This window comes from Branchiostoma floridae, chromosome 9 (assembly GCF_000003815.2).
Source record: "Branchiostoma floridae strain S238N-H82 chromosome 9, Bfl_VNyyK, whole genome shotgun sequence".
Classification (NCBI taxonomy): domain Eukaryota; kingdom Metazoa; phylum Chordata; class Leptocardii; order Amphioxiformes; family Branchiostomatidae; genus Branchiostoma; species Branchiostoma floridae.
The window spans coordinates 16,698,656-16,722,461 of NC_049987.1; the positions used below are offsets into that span (position 1 = coordinate 16,698,656).

At 41.0% G+C, this 23,806-nt stretch overlaps 2 protein-coding genes across 2 annotated transcripts in view; both read right to left on the reverse strand.

Moving 5' to 3' along the window:
* Positions 1-273: 273 nt before the first annotated feature.
* Positions 274-9,840, reverse strand: LOC118422227 (fibrocystin-L-like). Its single transcript, XM_035829744.1, has 5 exons — positions 9,624-9,840; positions 1,639-1,710; positions 1,051-1,177; positions 563-671; positions 274-339 (listed from the first exon to the last, which is right to left on the reverse strand). Exons 1-5 carry the CDS (start codon positions 9,694-9,696, stop codon positions 274-276), a joined length of 447 nt encoding a protein of 148 aa, XP_035685637.1. The 5' UTR covers positions 9,697-9,840.
* Positions 9,841-13,357: 3,517 nt separating this feature from the next.
* The window catches only part of LOC118422228 (fibrocystin-L-like), a 45,123-nt gene continuing 34,674 nt past the window's right edge, over positions 13,358-23,806 (reverse strand). The window contains exons 48-60 of the mRNA XM_035829745.1: positions 23,269-23,489; positions 22,359-22,522; positions 21,872-21,972; positions 21,261-21,370; positions 20,557-20,699; positions 19,973-20,232; positions 19,179-19,351; positions 18,347-18,458; positions 17,654-17,733; positions 16,885-17,068; positions 16,040-16,146; positions 14,500-14,665; positions 13,358-13,912 (exon numbers count right to left, since the gene is read on the reverse strand). Coding sequence (XP_035685638.1) covers positions 14,501-14,665; positions 16,040-16,146; positions 16,885-17,068; positions 17,654-17,733; positions 18,347-18,458; positions 19,179-19,351; positions 19,973-20,232; positions 20,557-20,699; positions 21,261-21,370; positions 21,872-21,972; positions 22,359-22,522; positions 23,269-23,489 — 1,820 coding nt within the window. The 3' untranslated portion in view covers positions 13,358-13,912; position 14,500. The remainder of the gene's footprint in view (positions 13,913-14,499; positions 14,666-16,039; positions 16,147-16,884; positions 17,069-17,653; positions 17,734-18,346; positions 18,459-19,178; positions 19,352-19,972; positions 20,233-20,556; positions 20,700-21,260; positions 21,371-21,871; positions 21,973-22,358; positions 22,523-23,268; positions 23,490-23,806) is intronic.

Consider the following 23,806-nt stretch of genomic DNA (forward strand, 5'->3'; position numbering starts at 1 on the left):
CGTAGGGGCAGCATAACATGTTGTGCTGTATCATAGGGCATTATTATGTACTTTCATGTAAATAAAAGTTTGTCTATTTTTCGAAGACAAGGTGTAGGTAGATTTTAAAAATTTCAGATTCAAAATATCAAAGTCTTAAATATCTAATGCCAGGCAGATTGACATGACAGAATTCGAACCCGAGACCACTTGCATTGAATTTGGTTCTGAGCCGAACACTTGCAAATTCGTTCTGAGCCGTTACGCAACACGACCCAACACAAGTATGATTCGCTACTCACCTGGATACCCGGTGTTGGGGGTGATAGTCTGGATGAACGGTGTCCTCCAGTTAGTTGTCTGTAGGAGGAAGAGATTTGGTGTTGATCTTCATGTTGTAGCTATCGGGAGAGCATGTATTTGTGCTCCCAAGATACATGTACAAAAAAAAACGAGGAATTAAGCGTAGTGAAGTCTTACGTACACGGTTATGGTTACCATAGAGAGTATCGACAATATTTTAAAAATCATGGTGGCACAGGGGTAAGACGGAATAGCGTCCTAAAACATGTTGTTGTCTCACCTCAAAGGTGCACACCTCCGGATCGTCACATCTGAAGGTGGTACAGTCGCGAGAATTTGCGCTGGTGCACACGGTCACTTCGGGTGTGTACTTGCCCAGCGGCATGGCGCTGCGACAGAAATAAACAAACAGTTAAGGAGCCAGAAAAGTAGGTCTTTCCCTATACAATTAATACTCGAATCATTGTAGATTCTATAAAGCATGACCGTTCTCCACAATTTTGATCAGAATGCTAAAGTAACAACAGTAACTGTTATTGTAGCGTGGAGTCGGTACAGGCTTCTAGGAGCCTTTGACCCCTTACTGTAGTATCGTTCTAATAAGGTCACATGACCTTTAAGTTAGTGACTGGACATTCACATTGAAGAAGACTAAAGACTAGCGCGAAAATCAGGTATATACTTCTGTTAATACAATGCCGTTTTGATTTAGAACTATGACAAATCACTAGTCTATGCAAACGAGTTTATGCAAATGAGTTTACTCACCTTGTGTAACACTCGATCTGCTTGTCATTGACGGATGTCCTCTCCACATCGCACGGATACGACTGGGTGGAGCTCACGAAGTTCACACTCACCACATCGAAATCCATGCTGAAGTCCTTCGGGATGTCTGGAACAGAAAGAAAGCACCACAAATTATTAGAGGGTAACATTTCTAGCATGTGTTGATTATAACAATTTGATCTGATAACGTCTGCTCTCTCAAGAAAAGTAAGTTATAAACACGTTCTATACACATTTCCGAACCGGGGCTCGGTCGGGCAGTTATCGGGAACGAAGTATGATATAAAAGACACCAAACTACACAAGACGTGGGCATTACTTGTGTATATTTTTACGACGGATACATTTCTATTATTCGTTTCTACAAACAGCCCGGGCGTGCCCCGGTTTGGAAATGTGACGTTAGCCCCAAGAACGGGAGTGAAGATTTTTACATTTTGGAGGCCCGTATCGCGTTCTTGTTAAGCACTAGCTTTGCTTACCTTAATGTTAAACAGTAGAATTACTTACGTTATGTAGTACTACGTTACTGTTCAATACCAACATTAACTGCAATATTGGACTTACCACTTCCAAAGATCTTCACCCGAGTTCCTCCCTTTCTACTGCCAGCTGTTGGGCTGACACTGTTAATGGTGACTGTGGGGGAGACAATGATTATATATTCATCTTCCTTGATTATACATTCTGTATCATCGCTTTTTTTTTGCAGTGTCGGGCATCCATATACTATTCACAAGTTGGCAACAATGTGCACAATAATGATAACGTAGTATACCTCTATCTAGAAGAAGATTCAATTAAGAAGGGGGCTTTAGGCCCCAGCACCACGAGTAAATGTCGACAAGACGTTCGATTCTTTATTGATTTGTTTTACAGAGAATTATCTGAGACACGATAGGCATGAGTGTGCTGACATAATGATGTCGTGTACTTTACCAAGAGTCACATCCATGTAAAGGAGTTTTATTGAATTACTTGAAAATAATCTACATACACAAGCTTACGACTGCCATATACGTGGACAACATTAGATGTCTAGTCCGCAACAAGGATAACAGTTAAGTCGTAAATTGGTTGATGTCTATCTTTGTGACGTTTTGGGAAGTTGACAAAATTTTGGTTCTGTGTCTTGAGCCTGTCACCTAGTTGAAACAAGCCATGGAGCTATGGAAGTCCTCTACTGAGTCGTTTTACTTGATACGGATTTCTTTTAGTTGACGTCAAGATGTCAAGATGTGTGCCAACAGTCCCAACTTATAGACAATGATTTCTCCTCGAATTGTGAACAATAGCGCTTGTTACAATGTTGAGTGTGTGATGTCGACCATCTTGTGTTTTCTAAGTTCGAGGCCCGGGACTACATCTAAAAATTACTTCTTTTTTTTTACAACGAACGCAATCTTCAGCTCTATCTTAGTTTATCAAGAAAATTAAGGAGGAAGAAATGAAGAACATAGACTTGTTGTCAGTACTTCTTAAGCTTGCTGTCATTAGATTTCAGGTGGCAAAGACGCAAAAGACTGTAGTTTGCTGGAGCGTATGCAAAAGTGTAGTAAGATTCTTTCACTATTTCCCTTCATCGACCTATTATGAGCTATATAACCACCGGTCCATTTACGTATTACTTTAGGTAAAACAAGACGAAAATCGTATTACATGCAGTAACAATAAACACATGATGCTTGGTCTGATTCTTGTTGGCGTCCCCGTGTTTATTCAAAAACAAGACGGAAACTCCTATTTCAAGCGATAACAATTTATAAACATTCAAAAATAGACAGGAATGTATGTAGAGAAGCCCTGAAACACGTTAGGAAGAAAGGGTGACTACTTGTGTGTATCGGGTTCGTGTAATGCTGTCCGAAACTACTGCATTTGAAAGGAATAGAGTGGACACACTTTCAATAACACCGTTGTCTGTGGTCAGGTGTTTTCTTACGGACAGGTAAATTAGCTTCCGACGTCTGGCGTCAGGTGCGCATTTTTGCGTCAATTCTACTGGTGACAAACATTGAAAACAAAGTACGATCTTAAGTACATGTTTTGAGATCCACCTACAAAATAGGATGAAATTACCCTGAAGATACTACTTTTTTAGATGATGTAGCGTTCCGTTACGTTGTAGACAATTGGTGCTCTAGTTTAGAACGGACATATTCATGACACTAACGCTTACAGTGTCTGTCAATCTAGGTCGACGACCTTAAGTTCTTTCTGGATCCTTCTTTTGAGAAAGAAACAAAAGAAGACAGAGTTCAACAGCGGGCGTTCTTGCTGCTTGAAGTATTGAACTCTGACACAGTGTGTACATAGTTGGTATACTGCTTTTGAACGCATCTTTGTGAAGACCCTCCCAGTTGTCAGAGGTTGGGTGAAAAAATCTCATTCTTCTTCACATCACACAACCCTTTCATCACCTGGTGGCGTGATATGTGTGTTTACTTGACAACTGTCAAACACCACAACTATTTTTTGTCCGCAGGAAACTTTATACTGTCATTGATACGCCTTTGGTAAGGTGCTGGTTTCATCGGCACGTGTTTTGTATAGCGTATCAAGGACACGGGTCTCTTCAAGACACTAATAGAGACCGTAGGGCTGGTTTTTGATCGGGTTTTAAAGACAGCTACAATGCTTACGACTTAGCTGAGTCTTGATGGATGACTTACGCATTGCACCTACCAAGCTAGTCAAAAGCTTTGGGGTTTAACGTTGTTGGGAGTAAAAGCTTGCCTTATAGGGAACCGTACATGTAGGGGCTAGATCTACCTAGGGTCACGTTAAAGGAGCCTAACACCGTGTAAAAGTACCTTAATGAGACCAACCACTAGTGTTGTAACACAAAACACACTTTGGGAGAAAAGAGCTTAACATTTGCCATAAGCGTAAGTGGTGAAAACAAATATTCTTTAAGAATTCTTGTCAGTTTTGTGCCTGAAATAAAATTTTCAAAACGATAAAACGATGGTGTTTTATGTACGTTTGCGGTGTGGCTTTGACTTGTTTTCATATGCCAACCAAGTCATGTAATAACGTTACAATGTGTTATGTTAGCACCGTGTAATCTTGCGAACACTCTTTTTCTCATAATGTACATTAGTCACTACATCAACCAACGTCCTTGCCTCAGAATCTCACAGGATGTTGCGCAGTGTTTTGAGTTGTCGGAGACAGTGTCAAAAGTCAAGTTGTAATGCAAACAAAAAGACAACATCGTGGGGGTGTGTACAAAATACACGTGAACGTGACACTACACGAGTGTTGCCGTTGCGGCTTTGTTAAAACATGACTAAGGTGTGGTCCACAAGATGTATCTTTTGACGTATGTCAGTACATGTAGTGTAGAGACTGCGATCTTGCAGAATCGGTGATTCTTTGGGTAGAGATCCCGATCAAAGTCTCTGTCAGTAAAATTGGCGATTCTAATAACAGAGATCCCGAGTGTCTATGGACAAAGACGACGACCACTACCGGTAAAATAACCGGTTCTCTGCGGTAAACATTTATGTTATAACAGTCTACAGGTCATTGAACTGAGTATACATCCACGGGGACAATTTCGTCGTTTGACAGTCTCCTGCCCTATTTTCTAGGGTATATAAAAGTGTCAACGTTGTGGTTTTGTGGTTAGCAATCCGGATTCAGGATAGAGGCTTTCTCTTAAGTGCTATGAATACGAATCCGTAGGCTACTAGACCAACAACAACTCGACAGAACAATGTGCAGGTAACTCAAAATCACTGAGTGCTGTAAGTATTTCTTCTTAGATTTGAGGTGAAAGGCCTTCTTCAGAAATGATGATCACAAGGTTCTGCAGGGTAGGGTTGCGACTAAATAGCAAATTGCTACGGAAAACAGCGGAATGCTTTCGAAATGTTAGAAGAGGGCAGCTAGCCACTACCATCGGCCTTAATCGTGTGAGTGAGCCAACTCTTGCTTTCTCAAACTCCGCCTGAGAAGGTTCTAGTCTCAGAACGACACGGGATACAGCACAACATGTTTTTAGTTGCCCGACTGAGTTAAAAGTCAAGTTGCCGGACGTTACCGACGCACAAAGGCGTGACGCACTGGGAGAGATGTTTGCAAACTTTACCCACGTGAACCTGACACTTTTGCCCGGTAGGTTGAAGGCACGCTTTGTAAGGTTGGGGGTATGTACACGTGTAATGGAAATGCTGAAGACGAAAAATGTATTTTACAATATATCAAATCATGGAGCTTTGGGGGGTTGCAGTCTATTTTCTTAGGAACGAGGTGAAGCTCGTCTGTTCCAAGATGAAAAAAATTGGGTCGTTTGTAATTTTACAAAAACTAATGTTAATGGTTGGTTGGTTGGTTGGTTGGTTGGTTGGTTGGTTGGTTGGTAGGTTGGTTGGTTGGTTGATTGGTTGGTTGATTGGTTGGTTGGTTGGTTGGTTGGTCGGTCGGTCAGTTGGTTGGTTGGTTGGTTGGTTGGTTGGTTGGTTGGTTGGTTGGTTGGTTGGTTGGTTGGTTGGTTGGTTGGTTGGTTGGTTGGTTGGTTGGTTGGTTGGTTGGTTGGTTGGTTGGTTGGTTGGTTGGTTGGTCGGTCGGTTATTTGGTTGGTAGGTCGGTCAGTCGGTAGGTCGGTCAGTCGGTAGGTCGGTTGGGTAGTTAGTTACTTAGTTTTGCGGTTACTTAGCTACTCGTTATCCTTTTACCGTTAATTTACCACAACAGTTAAAGCCAATACCACCGAAACCACGCGCAGGGGCATCGGGTCATGCAAAAAAGTGAAAAGGCTCTAACTGTTTTGACTACGCTAGAAGTAACCGCAGACACAAACCCATGTCCATTGTACGATGTTTCTGTCAGCGACTAGAAAGGCTTTTTGTGTCTTTTGAGTTCCCCTATTTTCCATTATGGTGCTGGTTTACTCGTCGTCGGACAATGCGTAACGTGGCAACGGAGAAAACAACAGCAACTTTGATTCAGAGTAAGAGTTTGTAGTGACATAGTTAAAGAGGTGGCCGGATAGTGGCTGTACATAAAGATAAACAATCCGATACAAAATACACGAAGAGTGCAAACAAATTTGATATGATTCCAATTGAACGGAGGTATGTTAATACGAAACGCATTATTTAGATTGTAAAGACAATGGACACGGTTGTGTGCATCTGTATACATGCGTGGGAATAGTAAAGACGTTTTTCGAGGGATGAAAAAAGATGTGCAAATTGCACAGAAAAGGTTTGTGGTGGTTTGCAGAAGAAATGAATTCGCTGAGACAATTCGGCGAAAAACACAGAGTTGTAAGTCTGAGCCAAACTTTTAAACGAAGTATCATACCACTTTATTGAATTTTTTTTCTGGATTGTCCATTGGTAAAATCATCCGTGTTATGTTCTGGTTCGACGTTGCGTCGTTTGGATGTTAACATCGCGTTCATAATTTACGAAGGATATGTGGTCTTTTGGTAAATTTTCACCCGCGTTTGTTTTGGGTATGTTTTGCAACGTTTAATGTGTCTGTCTAGTACGTTAGAACTAAATATAGTGGAGACTCTTCCAATTCATGGCAAACTGGTGAGATGAGGGGCAGTGGGTTGTTATTCACTAGTCTGTGTCTAGGGCACGGTATTGGGGGCGGTGCCCATGCCTCTCTTTCCAACGCCTTTTATGTCCCCAAGAAAAGCCAGGTACCAATTTTTACACCTGGGTGGAGTGAGGAAAGTCATCGTGTGGCACAAGATAGGTAGTAAGACAGGATTTTGACCCTGGATCTCTAGAATCTTGGGCAAACGCCCTGTAGGTCCCCATAAAGGAGAGTACAAAATGCCGCAAGAGATGCGCACAGACAAGCTGGATCTGACTTAACAAGATTAGCGGAAATTATGGTCATTGACCTTGAGGACGTGACTATAGGCTCGTTCGAGTGAGTGATTTATGTGCACGGACGTCAAATGATTAAACAAACAAACAAATGACGCAGAGTTCTGCTTAGGCTTAGGCCCCAATTGCACCGGTGCCCGTCAGGGATGTAACCCCGGCCGGGCTCCGCAGCCACAAATTTGTCCCGTTGAACTGCCGGATACCGGGGGTGTACGTCAGTGTTCCCCACGGGTAGGTCACGGCGTCTATTTGTTACAGGGTCCCGGTTATAAGTCCGACTTTTTGCACTTTGGGGTACCTTCACGCCCGGAAAGTGCAAAAAACAGCACGCGAACCGCCCGGCAGGGCTTCTTTTTCCAATTGGGACCAAAGCCTTTAGCAAACATGTGTTCACGAAACTACTGTCGATTGAACTGAAGTTTTCATGTGTAAAAGTCTATGTTTACTAAAGCTTGGCGAATAGCAAATTATATTCGAAACTTTGCAATCTCATAACACCGTAGAAATGGAATCAGATCAATCATACTTCTATTGCGTTGAATCAAGCTAACTTTTTGCGTATACTTCTAGTCATTCTCCGAGCCATCTCAATTCTTTCCTAGATCCTCGCCACTTGCATATCCTCTGCAGGTTTCATCCTACACATGCAACCAGAATATGTCGCAAAACAAATACTGAAGATCTAAACGGTTGTAGAAGTTTTTTTAGGCTTAAAAGTTGAGGACAATTTTATCACTTTTGGACGAGGCTACATCTGTAGCTGCATTTTTTTCTTCGGTGACAAGAAGTGCGGTGTGTCCTCGGCAAAGTCTAAGAACACCCAAAAGTATAGCCGAGGCGGTCCTGTCTCCCTCTAGAAGTTTCGACGAAAATCCACGAAGCTCAAATACGTATAAAAACTCCAGGCAAGGCAATCGCTTAGTTTCCGTTTTCTAGGGCAGACATCTGCAGTGTTAATTGTGCGTCAGGCGTGTTAAGTCTGAATAGATAGTCCAATTTGGTTAGCCAGGTATCCATGTATCCTATTCAAGTTTTGATTCGCTCTTCCGATCGCTTCTCAAGCGATTGTATCATGAAGGAACGAATCAGAGATCTAGAATAGTATTGATACCAGGCTATATGTAATGTTTGGTGGAAGTTTGGTGGAAGCTCACAAAAGATGCTAAAAGAGCCCCAAGACGCAGAGAATCATCAATTGGTCTTTGGACTGGACGGCAGAACGCTAGTGACTGTATCAGCACGTTGTCAGAAATTATAGCACACTATGCAATCATCACCAAAACGCCATCCATGCACCCTGCCCCAAGAGTCCACTACACGGTTTTACATCTTCGTGGATAACGTTAACGTTGCGTTCCCTGTCCGCTATTCACATTGTAAAAACGAATGGAAACGCTAAAAAAGCGACACTAAAAAGGTTTTCTTCTACTGAAAATAGCAATGCTACATCGTGTACTTAAGCGCGCATGTATAGATCAGTACCAAACTACAAAGAGAGGCAAAGGAGGAAGCAACAGACAACAGAAGAACCAAGATAAACGGCAGGGAAAATCGGGCTGGAATTTCACAAAGAATGTCATGCGACGTCATGATCATGAACACGTACGGCTTCTCCGCCAAACATCAAAATAGAATACCCAGCTGTTAATTAAGGTCACAGAAAACTTCGCATACTTATTAGGAAATACAATTACAGCAAACGGACATAACCATAATGAAATCATGTCAGGAATTTAAAAATCCAGCTCAGCCTTTGGGGAAATGAATTGAAAAACAAAAATATTACGGAGAACGAAACGCTTAGTCTACGGGTATATCATAAAGTACACGTTGTGATGCTTAAGCCAAGGGCACAGCCCGCCGTGCGTGCAATTTGTCCGTACGTTTTTTTGGGGAGGCCACGTCCGCCACTTATTTCTGAAAACGTTTAGGCTGTAAAGGACAGGCGCGCGTCGACCGTACTGGCACGTACGGGGGGCGAATCTGCAGCCTGTTGGTCGCAAAGTTTTGCCTGCACGTAAAGTTCTGCGGCGTGTCTGCATGCTCCAAAATCCGTCGGATTCCCTACGAGTTCGTACGGAGGCCGTACTTACCACTTACGGATCCCACAAGATTGCCCACGTTTTGGCACGTAAACAGCACGTATTTGCACGTACGGCGGGTTGTGACCCAGGCTTTAGCTTTAGTTTGCACTTAATGTAACTGACGGATGGCATGGACGGCAGTGACAAAAATAGAGGGGGACCTCAACCGGCCGGGGCCGACTATTACCTAATGATTGACACATTCGCTTTCAGAAATGCGCTTTCAGAAATGCGCTAAGAAAGAATAAAAGGATTATCCTATAAGCATACCAGTGCAATGGCAACATAAAAAAAACGGAACAGTTCGCGCTGCGCAAGGCGACATGGATTACCTGACAAAACATTCATAAAACAATTGATTTGTACACGCTTGATTTACCAATTCCAATACTTTTGTATTTGTATTTTAGATATATACTCCAACGTGAAAGGTTTACAATATTTCAGACGAATAACCTTGCTCACTAGCGATAGGTAAGGTTCCCTGTGCTTGTCCTTATGCGTACAACAGCGTGAGACTACTGCAAAACTTTTTCTCACAGGAAATCCCTCAATTCTCCGCCCTTCCCTTGACCGCCGTAAGACGACGAGGTAAGAAGGTAAAGTTCCTTACCTGCCCCTGCCTCGTGCAGCGAAGTCAGAGCCAAGACGGCCACCAGAACACCTGCAACTCTTCCTGGTGCCATCCTCTGCTCAAGACGGGAAAAGATTTGAGGCTAAAAGGTTCAAAGACAAAGTTTTTTTTCTCGAAGGCCCTGTAAGGCTGCGACAACGTCGTCAGCACAGGCCAGGGTTATGTGCTGCACTGAGTCACCTCCTCTAAGACGTGGCCATCCCCTGCTTTGTAAACCTCGCCTCACAATATCATAATTTGATCTGCTGTGTAAGCGGCTTGCCTTTGTTTCCCTTTAACTCGAGGGAAACTGAACACCGGGATGGAGTAACTAAAGAAGGGATCTGGTCCTTCATTGGCGCGTAATTGTTCAGTTTATTGTGATGACGGAATGTCAGTAGTATCAAGGAGGCACAGCAGAGATTCGGACTGCAAAGATTTGAGAAATGTGTTTTCCTTATGAAATAAACGGTGGTGTCTTACATAATATCTTATTTGTAAATGCTGTTAAGATATTTATGCATCTTGGGAATGTCCAACCTATAGAGTCCCACAAGAGACGTAGAAAGTTCTGGAAACGCGTACATGCAGAACACCTATGGGCAAAACTTAACGAACTTTTAAGAACTTTTGTATGTGTGTTAAGTTTTTTTGCTTTTTAAGATTTAACGTTTGGCAAGCTGCTATCGCAAGTCAGAAGGATATTGTTCAGCGTTACTCGCAGAAGCAAATGGATGCGAAATCACAGGACTCTACTATACTGTACACACTTTTCGTCATATTTTCTTTACTACATTAATTAGGTATGTTGTTTATACTTTGCACTATCAAGGCATTACATCACTTTTGACTATTAGCCCATAAATGTTATTCTACACTGGAGACATTTTCCAAAAGTTTGCATAGCAGAAAAAAACAAGTTGGCGAACATAAGAAAAGTATCTTTAAATTTCACCATTATGCTTTCTTGTGATACCAGATATGTGTAGGGACACCACTTTATGGCTATAGATTTATTAGGACTTCATCTCTATAATTTTTGTCTAAACCTTACCCCCTTCCCTCAAACAAACAGATCCTTCATGCCTCTTGACAAGACTCTTCGACTTGTCCTTCCATCAATCATTATAAAAGGGGGCGTGGTCATGATATTCCGCAAGTGTAATGTTTCTCATCAACCAATCAGCTTTCTCTATGCAACACTTTACTCACACGTACACTGTATCATATTTCACCCTGGTCATGCGTATAGCCATGCGCCCTATTTGATAAACACCCCCGTAAAAACCCTGTGGAGTCACCCAAACCAGGTCGGCCATGGTGTAAGTGGCCCGACTCCGGTGTCAATGAGCTAACCGTAAGAACGATGACCCTGTATCTTCTGCTGACCCGTAACGGGAGCGGCCATACATCACTCTATCTCTTCAACCTGTGGTTATGAAAGGTTATCAGACAAAAGGGCGTATCTGATGTAAGAAGTGTAACTTACCTGTAGTCCATTCACGTGGATAGTGTTTCCCAGTCTGTTGTCCGGACATGAAAGAAACCATCTTCATTCAGGCACAATAACCAGAGAAGTTTCGTCGTGCGAGGCAAAACTTAAAACAAGCGTAGCAAAACTTAAAACTGACGTACAGTTATCAAAAAATAGAAAAATAAAGTGCTATTCCTCTTCTTGAACATTGTGTTTGTGATATGGAAATTGTGATTGTGATAGTTGTAGTTTCTGTATGTAACTTTCTTTCCCTCCTAGTCTTTTAAGGCGTTCCGATTTTCTATTCTTTAAAGGCGTATTGTCTTGTTTCTTGATATACATGGCAAGTAATTGCCTTTGCCATTAAATCGTGACTAAAATTATGTGTTGCATATGCCCAAAGTAAGACACATGCATCGTACACCGCTTTTAGATCTTATGCGCATGGGGTTGCCAGAGTGGTCTTTTAGCAACTTCGAAGTGAGGACGTGCTAAGACTTTGTATATTCACTTTGAAAAAGCAAACACCTACAAACAGTGGTCAGACTGTCACTTAGAGACATGGAAAGTACTAGCTATAGAATTAACAACACTTCTAACAGTTAAAATAGTTAGAGGTCGTAATCCAAAGTATTAGAATAAAGCTGGACCCGAATAAAGAATGACGCAACTATTTTCATCCCACTTTGCTACCTCGTTGAAAACAGGTTTAAGTTGTCAGCGGGTCTCATTGTCAAATTGGTCACCCATTCTAAGTTTTAATCTATGAAATCACATGAACATTTTAGAACGGATGTTTGGAGGTCTGTATACAACAAGCTACGGCGCCAGAAATCCGTCCGTAATTGTTATATTCTGAATCTCATTACTGTAAATGCATTTAGTCTGTACACCTTGTTATATGCTTACTAGAGCTGTGTTGACACGCAGACAGGGACGAATGGGAACTATAAGTCTATTTTAGTCGGGTTGATCATAGCTAAAAAGCTTAGTAGTAGTCCAAATATCATTCAATGACGAACCCCATGTTTTGTGTATTTTGTATGCATGTTGGAAGTAGTAGTTCTGTCGTCTTTGGGAGAGTAAGGAGGCTTGTAATAGAAACATGTTTGTGACAGATGTATGTTTGTATGAACGTTTGCACTGGCAAGTCTCTTTCACATTCGCTGTACAACAGATCTTCGACAGAAGCGTTCGTTCATTCAAACGAAAACAGACATGACGTACATAACTAGTAGATTATTGTTTGTGGATGCTGAAAAGCAACTGTCAAATTCATCATCTTTCCTCAACTTGTGACAGTCAGTTTTGTCGTAGGGTTGCTAGAAATCTCACGAATGAGTTAGAGTTTGGGACCATAGCTACGCGTCACTTTCTTTGTTTATGAACCATAAGGAGACGGTCACATTCGTATGTCGTTGTACGATTTTGGTGCTGTAGTATTTTCAAACAGGCTATGACAGATTCAACCGCCGACAATGATCCAAGACAGCATTTTCCGTAACAAGATAGCAGAATTTTGCACGACTATACACGACTAACACAAGAATGCCCTTAGTTTGTGATCGTTCGACGATCATAAGACGTTTATGACCTCACCTCTATTACAGAAGGAATCAATAAATCTGACGTTTTCCATGCGAAAAAGTAAAATCAAGGCTCCAACTTCATGCAATGTCATCTGATACTAAAGATGACCTTAAGCTCCCAATGTGCAAGGTTAAGTGGATTTACCCAAATAATCGAGTTCTACAGACGTGGGAATATGGTATTGTTCAAGCGAAGTCAGGTGTTTCCCACGTCGCTTTTGGAGCTTACACGAACATGTGGAGAAAAGGAACCTATTTTCCGTAACCTTGCTTGATCCAGAAAGTCAGTAATCTTCTGTGTCCGTCAAATGACAAGTCAAAATGTCCTTGGGAGTGTTCCCCTTGCATTCGAAAGGTCAAGGGTTCAAGCTTTGACCTTGTGACCCTGTTTAGCTCAGAACCAATTGGTACCGGGTTCGAAAAAATCCTGTCATATTACCAATCTTGTGCCTTTGGGAAAGGTACTTTGCAATGGATGGATCGTCTTTCTTGTTAAGGATGCTAAGGAGATGTTATATCTTGGTGTCTTATGCTCTCTAGGAGGTGTCAATAACGCCTTACGATCTACTGTTATATGACTTAAGCCAAGACGTAGACGGCACTAAGGAATATTCTCTTATTATTGAATAAAAAAGTTAGATAAAGTAACTATGTCATTTGACACAAATTAATGACGATATCACCATATTGCAGTTATATTTCACGCTCTCTTATTATGCATTGATTTATGAGTGACCAGTCTAGCTAACAAACGTCAACATACATACAAGTTTATGCAAAATGCTTGTTGGCACAAAACTTTATGTAAAAGTGCTGGTTCATCTTAAATGTATATATGAAAAAAGATCTTGTATGGTTTTCATCTTGCACGACAATTCACGTGACCTTCGTTGATACTTAGTACCAACATAATCAACGACCAGTCAGAAATCTTAATGGTTACGTCTGTAATGATTACAACTGTATAGGGGATACAGTCACGACGTTACACAACAGTTACACTGTTACAAGTTTAAGTCTGGCTTCTCATTGTCGCTTTTAGTCAATACATAATGGTAGGATTGCATCGTTGATTTTTTGTAGTAGGAGGGAATTACGAGGTAGAACAACTTATAAAGTTTTGCGGCTTATCCCGTTGAATAGTATCGTGTTGATCATTTTAAAGCAAAAACACAGCAAACAAAATATGTGACGATCCAAGTCCTTTGTCCGTGCGATGGTCAGGTCTGGAACGAAATGAAATCTTGTTAGAATGACAGAAAATACAAATGCCATTTAAAAAACTGAATAATGAACAAATGTATTAGGGATTTAGGAAACAAACACCATATGTCTCATGAAAGCAATGCTTACAATGGGTTATCTAATCATTTTGGATTGGACGAGACCTTTCGCAGGATCCTATTGTGCTAAATGTTTTGCGCTTTTGTACAATATCAACAAAGTTAGTAAAAAAAAAATGTACGTGTCCAAACGTACATTTTCTTTAGGACACAGAGAATTGATGTATTTTTTTCCACCCCACATGTAAATCCGTACCCCCTGAAGCACTCATACCCGCTGCAGTGTCCTGACCTCCTGAAGTGTCCTTACCCCCTATAGAGTACCATAGGGGGTACCGACACTAAGGGGGTACAAACACGACAACGGAGACAGTTACTACAGGGGGTAGGGATATTAGAGGCAGTAAGGACATTGCAGGGGGCATGAAGATCTATAGGCTCGCTAGCACACTTCTCCATAGTGCACCTTGAACTAGTAGTGTTCATTGACTTCAAAATTGTCCACTTCAAGATTATCTAACACCACGCACCTTACACCATGTGAATGGTGACGATGTCTTCTCCTAATTCCACAATGTCCTTCAGACGTTTCTTGTTTTCAGCCTCCGTGGGGACGTGAGTCAGTCCGGGAGTCAGGAACACGAAGTCCCCCCACTCCAGCTGATCAGGAAAGGCGGCCACCAGGTCTTCCCGTACCTAGCCACAAATTAAGGTGGTATCTCACTGTAATTGGGGCACTGGTGCGGCACTGCGGGGTTCGTTTACTGCGGCTCTGTTGCTTTATTTTTGCAATATTATCATTTATAATTTAGATATTGCGTAATACGTAAAAGTATGACTTAGAAGACAACAAAATGAAGAAAACGTAAGAAAAGTCGTTCTTTATCTCTGAAGTTTGTCGAATAGTCTTTCGAACCCAACAGTGCCACACCAGTGCCCCAAGTGCAGTGAGATACCTCTTTTAGATAGTAACCTTTGACAAAAGGTGTATGCCTTGGGAGCGTTTGCAACGGTCTAGTGACGTGTGTTTTAGCTTAATAGCATAACTCTATAGATGGATTGTTATGAACACTATTATGCAGCTCGTAGGTATTGACCTATCGAAGAAATTATTTGATTTTGCTCATTCTGGCGGCTTTTCTTGATACTGCAGCACAGATAAGAAACATACACATACACATAAGAAATAAAGCTTCACAAAACACTACAAATATTGGTTTTCAAATGTTTGTTGAGTAGAAGACCGGCCATAGAAAAAACAACATAAGCATCAGTTGTTTTCCCCCAGGGAGTGTGGCCCCGCAGGTGGCAGACGAGCGAACGCCCAAAAGATTTGTTACTCTAACAAATGATTCGTACCGTCTATAAAATGAAAATTCACAGAGTGATGTCGAATATGTTTCTCAATACATACACAGAGTTTTTTTTTTTGTGATTCTGGCGTTGTCGTTTTTCGTAATGATTTAGTTAGTCGGGCCGCCGCATTCAGTGCATTTCGCCCATTTCCCATGAAAACACGACCTGGATTGTGAAAGATTTAGCCCTCCTCGCGGGAGACATGAAGCACACTGTACACACAATCACAATTCTACTATCAAAAGAAAGCTAATATATCATAAAATTAGATTTTTATCTATGTTTGTCTAAATTGGTCACCATCTTCCAAAGAGAGCAAATTCCAAAAGCGTGGCAAGTTAGGGCGCACTGTCTAACGCAGCTCAAAATCGGAATTTATATTCACGATAACGTCCTCGGTGTTTGCCAGTTGTAACGCGGAGGGTGAAGGGTCCATGAACAGTATGGATGCCTTCCTTATTTAAGTATGGTCTCTAGATGAATGTGTTAAAAATTCATTGATCAAAACTTGACCACTCTTTGGCAACTAGTGATGGAGCGCCGTGACTTCGAGCGCGTAAAAAAGCGGGCATCTTAGGGCGGCCCCCGTTATGTATATCAGCGACCAGCAAGCGGTACTGTGTAAATACGTTTTACCATACTTTGTGTTGTAAACTTTAAGACTTGTATTTTCACCGAACCCCAGGGACGTACAGAAAGAAGAAAATGTCCTACCTGCTTGAGAGGCTTCTTCATGTCCAGCCATGTCTTCTCTATCTCCCCAAGACGGTGCATCTTGTCCAGCAGTTTCACTGTCACGTTCCTAGGCTCGGGGATGTCATCTGAAACACACAAAAATGCAATGTTAGAGAAGTCCGCAACTGAAAATTGGTTTAATGGGACGGGCACACAGATGATTCAATAGCATTGCCAATGTTACTCAAGGTAGTATTATGTATTTCTGGTTGTACGCAGCCAGCATGTATTGTGAATGTCCTCTACTTGAATACCACATATATTGTCTATCACTACAGCTTCTCTCCATGAAAAATGTGACCTCCGTGAATAGTTTCATCAGGTTGGTACGTCACTGAATAAAGAGAATCTTTTTACACAACTATAACTTTATTCTCACCGACGTTTCGGTGACCGTCTGTCATCTTCGTCAGGGCAATTCTGACTGGTTCACATTGTACTGCAGGACAGGTGTCGCTGCGACATAGGTAATACCTTTTACGTCTCTTTATTCAATGATGACCTTCTTACGGTTTCTTACTTTGAGACTTTCGGAGACTTTACTAGAAAATCATTAATGACGTGCCCTAGGGCACGCCACTAGTCTTCCCGGACGTCATACATAAATAACGTATATACAATGGTCAATATTTACAAACATCAATTAAACTTCCGGCTTAGGGCATACGTATACTAAATTATGCAAACTCTGAAAAACAAGACAGAATAAAGAAACACCATGTACTACTTGGAGGAGGTATTGAATTCAAATGTACATGTATAGGTATGCAGACACAAAACACGAACGACAATAACTGCATAATGGAATAGTTCTCTACACTTACTTTCATCGTCACACACGTAACCCGGTGGAGAAAGGGAGCGAGGGGAGACGGAGGAGCGGGATACCGGACGGGACTGGATGTCCGTCTTGTCAAACTTGGTCTCGTGCATGGTGAAGGCAGCGTTCGTCTTACCCAGGCTGGCTTCAAGGTCCTTCATCTCATGAGAACCCATCTCCACATTAACCTAAAGTACGAAAACAATAATTATATTTTTCATATATGTTCATAAACATATTTTTGTTTATTTGAATTCACAAAGTGATGGGAGGGCAAACAGATCCAGAACCTTTACAAGTTGCCTCCCTCACATAGAAATAAAATCAACAACGTACAGTACAATTATAACATTTGAGTAACAACATATAGAGTACAGGATATATAGATAGGAACCTCAAGGCATAACCTGGATACTAATATACCTGATTGGCTGTAACTTAGCGCGGCCTTAAAGCTACACAGAAACTACACCCACGAGACGTAGACGAAGTATAGGGGAGATCAAGACAATAGTGTGAACTAAATATTGTTCAATTTCATTCGCAAATGTGTTCTACAGTAACTATACGTGTATTTTTTAAAAGACGTACCCGTACCCAACCACTACACCACCAGCCAACGCCCTATCAATTACAAATATGTAGAAGGTCGGAGTGTTCGGCCGAAAATTTATGGCGAGTTCCTTTTTTGTGTTGGAACACAGCTTAGACTTTTTCACAATTACGAATATGTTACCATATAAAGATTAGAAGGGCAGAGTGTGTGTACTTACATTACTTAGGCCAGCCACAGAACTTGGACGGAGGAGAGAAGAGGACGAGGACCGGCTGGAGTTTTCCCAGGCTTTGTTTTCTGAGGCGCGGAGACAAAATGGTAATTCATGTTACTCCACGTGTCTTACTAATAGTAATAGTAGTGGTAATAGTAGTAGCAGTACCCACTGAGGACTACTTTTCAGTATCTACAGGCCCACATTGTACATCAAATGTGTGATCTTGTTGAATGGGAAGGGGAAGCATTAGCTGACATTCGCGTCGCTCATTCGGTGGTCTATTCGGTGGTAATAGGTCACCGTAACTAATGTTAACATCGTTGGGCAGGTTACTTATCCTCGATAAATATGTTGTAGGAATGAATGCACATGTCTCGTCTTCAATAATTCATCTTAAAAATTAAATTTCCGTCTATCTTCAGATAGGAAAGATACATGTAGTATACTTTGCTATCCTAACTCTCCTGTATTGTCTTATGTACTCTTATCTAAGTTTTACTTTCCGTTATTGATGTTATCATTGTGCATGCATGGCCGTTGTTTCCAATGTCATTCAGGTGCGTGCTTTTTTTACATAATCTTTCTTTATTCATATTTCACAAAAGGTGCGTGTTTTTAAGTATTTTTATTTTATCTTCACAATAACTATGTACTATACGGTAATGCATAAACATATGGATAGGTGATTCTTACTGTTGGTCTTTTTCTTCTTCAGCCAAACAACGACCAGGATGATGACAACAAGGAGAAGTAACGCGACAGCTGAGACGGCAGCGATCAACGCCACATCTGGTCCTGAGTTCACCTGAGGGACACAATCCACAGGTAACAATTTTTCATTCAAAAAATCTCTCCTACCTGTCTCTTTTTTCTCAATCCTTTGCTGTCCTCGTCTCCAAGGATTGTGGTACAAAGCATATCATGTACACACTTATTCATGTACTCACCTGGAACAACGAATATATGGATATTGTGGTTTAGATAAGATAGACAGCATGTTAGTATAATGTAGATTATACAACAAAGAGAGAGCTGAACTTTATAGACTGGATAGAGTTCTTTTGTTGCCACGTGTACTTAACCTAGTGGGTTTATATGTACAATAAAGGTTTTCATTTATTCACTAATGCTGGCTTCGGCATAACGCAAACACCTACCTACCATCAACATAAAACACTTTTGCACAGTTTGCTCCAATTTGTTAATCTTCATTAGAATGTGAAAACAGGTATGAAACATAGCATAACAAAACATAATATGACCTAACAGAACAGAACAAAACAACATAACATTCATACAGATTATTACACATGTACATGAACATATCACATGTAGATGAGAATGAAATACCATACATGCAGAGTTGTCAGATGAAATGCCCTATGTAAATGCTAGTGCTGCACTGTACATAATCTTTGACTGTATAATCTAAAGATTGGCACAATTAGACAATAGGTGCCATCTATATTTCAAACGTTATGTCTTTCATATGACAAGTAAGTAGAAGTATGAGATATCTACTCACCGTTTCCGTACCGTAATACCGCTGACCATCCACATACATGATGTCGATAGTTTCCATGGTGTTGTCGTTGAACGTGACCTTCAATGGCTGTTGCACCTGGTACCACAGGCGCAACAACGCAGCCTCCACCTCATCCTCCGGGCCGGTCATGGTCAAGTCCACCACAACACTTCCTATAAGGCACCAAACAAGATGATAATAACTTTATCGCGCGACAATTGTACAAGGTACAAAGCATGGCATCTGCTAATAAATAACTACAGTTCTGTAAGACTAATCTAGTTAGTACAATGGTACATAGTAAAGGATAAAAATGGTCATAATATCACCACGTAGGTCCAAAGAATGTAAAACTATGGTCAGAGAATTTTCTAAATAAAGCACGTCCAAGTTAACGTTTAGAAACTTCTAATGCCCAATATGAATAAAGGGTATAGAATTGCAGATGCTGCAGTTCTACATGATTTCATAGGGGACGCTGTAACCCAGATTAGGTTATTTCTCAACAAAGTGGAGTCCAGTTCGATTAAACTCTTTGGATGAATCAATGTTTGTAATATCTTGTACGCTTCGTAATTACCTTTGCCAGAATGACTAAGGTTATGTTTTAGGCTTCTGCGTCTGTTTTTTTTGTCGTTTATTTTTGACAAATGTCACTGTACTTTTTGTCGTATCAATAAAGCTTGCATTAAAAGAGCATACGCCAACAATTTCATGTTCATCAGAAATTGCAGCCATATGGAGTTCTATGGAAATACTCTACCGTACGTAACATTAGAAAGAATGTATCTAACCTGCATAGGCGTTTGCAGCTGAAAAGTACATCGTGCTGAAATTGGCGTTGAGAACGTTCATCATGAAGGTCTCGAAGTAGAGTTCGTGGTCTCCTACCGTCTGGTAGAAGTCAGCATCAAAGGTGATCTGTACGTCCTTGGTAACTCCCAAGGGCATCTGAAATCCCGGAGGGAAGATGTCGATTGGGTCGGGGATGTAGATAAAGTCGTACTCCTCCATGGGTGGGTTAGTAGTGACGTGGAACTGGAGATGATAGCGACTGAAAAAAAAAACACATTGAATGTAAACTTCCTTGTCTAGTTCTTATATCTTACCTTGGTGTACTGCAAACTATATACAGATAAGATCAAGACGAGGTGGTCATCTCTTTCAGTTTAGCATTTTATAAAAGTGCAATTACGGAATTAGTCGATTCAGTTTAATGTTACCACCGAAATGAATGACATGTGTGTTAGATATTCCTTCTGTCATTCAATATGATTGAAAATTGGATGTACAATTACGATATACGATGTACAATTAGGCATTATTTGGTAAAGATATATAAATATCTTCCAAATATCTATGGGTTTGCAACCATTACCTTGCGCCAGTGAGAGTGATATCCCTGAAGGTGGCATGGCCGTTCAGGACGTCAAACGTTGTTGATGTGTTACCGCTGAGGCTGCCTTTGTATAAGCCGGGTACAGGTTCCATTAGAGAGACAGTGGCTAACCAACTCTGCCCCTGTTGTTGAAACAAAAGAGATGGCGAAAAGATTACGATGGGGTTATCGAGGATCACAGTTCAAATATATTGTCTACATGGCTTGTTCGTTTCTGAGGTTACATAATTGTGAGGTTCTCAAGCTTAATGATAGGATCCAGCTGTATTTCGTTTCATACAGCCGAATGAAGGCAATCAAATCAAGTCGTTTTTGTATATTCTACCTAGAAATCACTACTGGTGACCAATGCTACCAACTAGGCTGTATGCTCTCCGACTCATTGTTCATATCGCCAACAGTTTAATTAAAAAGACTAGCATGATCCAATACATTCTATCAAACGAAGTTCAATTTTGAGTCGATATTCAACCTGTCTAACGGACAATATCAATATGATGTAAAGCAAAATCCTATTTAGCTGAAATATTTCTTGACCAAAATATACAAAGAGCCTTTTGACGTTAAGGTTGCTAGTTCAACATTTAACAGGAAACACAGTTCTATGGCACAATATGGCACAAAAATTAACATGAAACACAAACTAATTTGGGCATTTCTATAGGATCTACATAATGCTGTACCTTCCATGAGATGTCCGTGATCGCCTGTCCAGTCACAGCGTCCCTCAGCTCCAGTTGGAGGTTGAAAGGTTCGTTAACAATGGCTGTGTCTGGTTTGCTAAATATAGCAGCTGTAGAGATAAACATACTGAATATGAAAAACATACTAAAGATAGCAAAAGGTCCTGTTTATTTCATTCGGTGGTAATACAAAATTACCATGCATCATGACACAATATACACCTCGGGCGGTGTATTAACCCTAATTCTATATCTACTGACAGTATTGAAAGAATGATTACGTCCAATTGCAGCAGGGATGTAAAATGTAAAATTGATATACTTCTGGCTATTCCTTGTTACAGTGCATATCACAAATAAGTCACGGGATAATATGTAGAATACCTCTGCATGGGGTAATTAATATCCAGCTCCACAATACGCGTATACTTCACTACATTGATATATCAAAGATTGTTTACTCTTTGTGTGTATTGTGCTAGACGCATCGCCAGCAATGCTTTCTGTTACAATGAAAACACAAAACAAAGACACGAATAGGCATAAATGTCCATCCTCAAGTTTCTAAGGCTTCATGCAGTGTAGTTAACTCTGACCAAAGGTGGCAATACCTCTAACTGGTACCCTTGTGACAGTGAACGGCTGAGTTTGGACCTGCAGAAGATTTGCGGCATTCTGGGTGACCGTGAATCGGATCGTGTAGCCTTCACCACTGCAATATGGTAAAGACAACAAGTAAGAAACCGAAGTGGAGACACCGTTTTTCTCACATGATTATTCATCCAATAGCAGATTCTTTCCATACAGTATACCTAAGGTAGACAAAAAGTTTTACTTTGATATAACTGTCCATGGTGCTTAAATGCCACCATGTCAACGACACCTTGACGGTTTTTGAGATAATAGACCAAGACCATGGATAGAATTTAAAGCTGTACACACACATCACACACGTTTAAACATTTTCATCTATCTAAACATCAACTTCACGACTGACCAGTGCGATATCTTAAAGTCAGTAAAGTTGGCCCAACCGTTGATGTATTGTGTGTGTGTAATAAGTGTGCACGCATGTGTGTGATAAACGTTATGACTTACCTGTGGGGGACCGTGAGGTCGGTAAAGTTGGCCCAACCGTTGACGTATGGCACACTGAGGGTACCACTCAGGGTCGCTCTTGGGTCTGTATCATCTCCCGACTGCAGGGAGGCAGTGATATTCCAGGGGGCGCTGCTGTGGCCAAGATGTTCCATATGGTTGCCCTGCAATATTTTCAGAAATGGGATTTGAATTGATGCAGGTCTACTTCTGCGTCTTATTGAGGAATAGAGTACAAATTCGAGGTAAAATAAATCGTTCCACTCACTCTCTTACTCCTGCAAGGATACCTCATTGTATTACATAATCTGGTAAACAATGTCTTAGTCCTTGCATTAGCATCCGCATTATCGACATTGTCTCCACCATATATCCATAATCTTAATTGAAAATCTGTAGGCTAGCCTGCATCCTAGGACGGAGACAACTTTCAAGAACAGAACACCTTCAGTTGCGATGGATATTCCCCCATATTTCAAATGGATAAAGGTGACTGCACATTCGTATGAAATATGCAGTCAACATTACGCAGAAATGTAAAGAACAGGCGACACTATATTTCCGGACAGTAAATTTTCGAAAAACGTTAAGAAGGTATTTTGGGAAGACAAGAAAATTATATGATACTGATCACCATGATGAAGAATACTAAAAATTAAAGGGAAAAATCTTTTGTGTGAAATATAGTTCTAAACTAAAGTCTAAAGAATTCTGGCTGATACGTTCTCAGTAATTTTGAAAATTCTGTATCTCATTGCTATCTAAATATTCAATATTGATAATCTTTTGTTTCATCATACTTGACATTTATCAGTTAGGTCACTCTCACGTCAAAATAATAAAGTTTTCCGGAAGCAGACTGTCGTACTTAGACACCGTACTTAAAGTGACTTCTGTCAAAGTCGCATACCTCCGTGTCAAAAGCCTGAATCTTGGGCTGAACACTGAAGACGGCCATCTCGTGAAGAGGTACCGGCTGGGTTTGCACTATGATGGAGTCCGGCGGGACGTAGTCATCTGCCCGGGTCTGGTTCACAGTCAGATCACGCCACTCCTGACTAGCCACAGGCGGGACCGGGTCGACCACAGACACGCTGGTCACGTTTGTGCCAAACACACTGTCCAATTCACCTAGAGTGGATATATCAACAACAGATTCCATAAAACCGCTTCTGTGTTTTCATAATGGCCATGGCCAGTTTCGGTAGTTTCAATGTATACATGTTTGTGGGCGCGTATATTTGCACTTTCACCTAGGGATGCGTATATTCGTTCTTTCAATTCTAAAATGTATGATAGTCAGGATATGTCGATACACAATTGCTAACATTTTGATACCGTGTACTTATAACAAAACGCAAAAAAAACATTCTGTGCTTCAGATGTGCAAAGCTTAAAGGTTGTGACAGGTCTTCAGTGTAATATAACCTGGTGTATCGGTTATACCG

Bases quoted from the DNA above. Each gene is read 5' to 3' on its own strand.
- LOC118422227 (XM_035829744.1), bottom strand. From the start codon at position 9,696: ATGGCACCAGGAAGAGTTGCAGGTGTTCTGGTGGCCGTCTTGGCTCTG. The intron at 1,711-9,623 runs GTAAGGAACTTT...TCTCCCCCACAG, and splicing joins GCTGCACGAGGCAGGGGCAG to TCACCATTAACAGTGTCAGC. The intron at 1,178-1,638 runs GTAAGTCCAATA...TTTCTGTTCCAG, and splicing joins GGTGAAGATCTTTGGAAGTG to ACATCCCGAAGGACTTCAGC.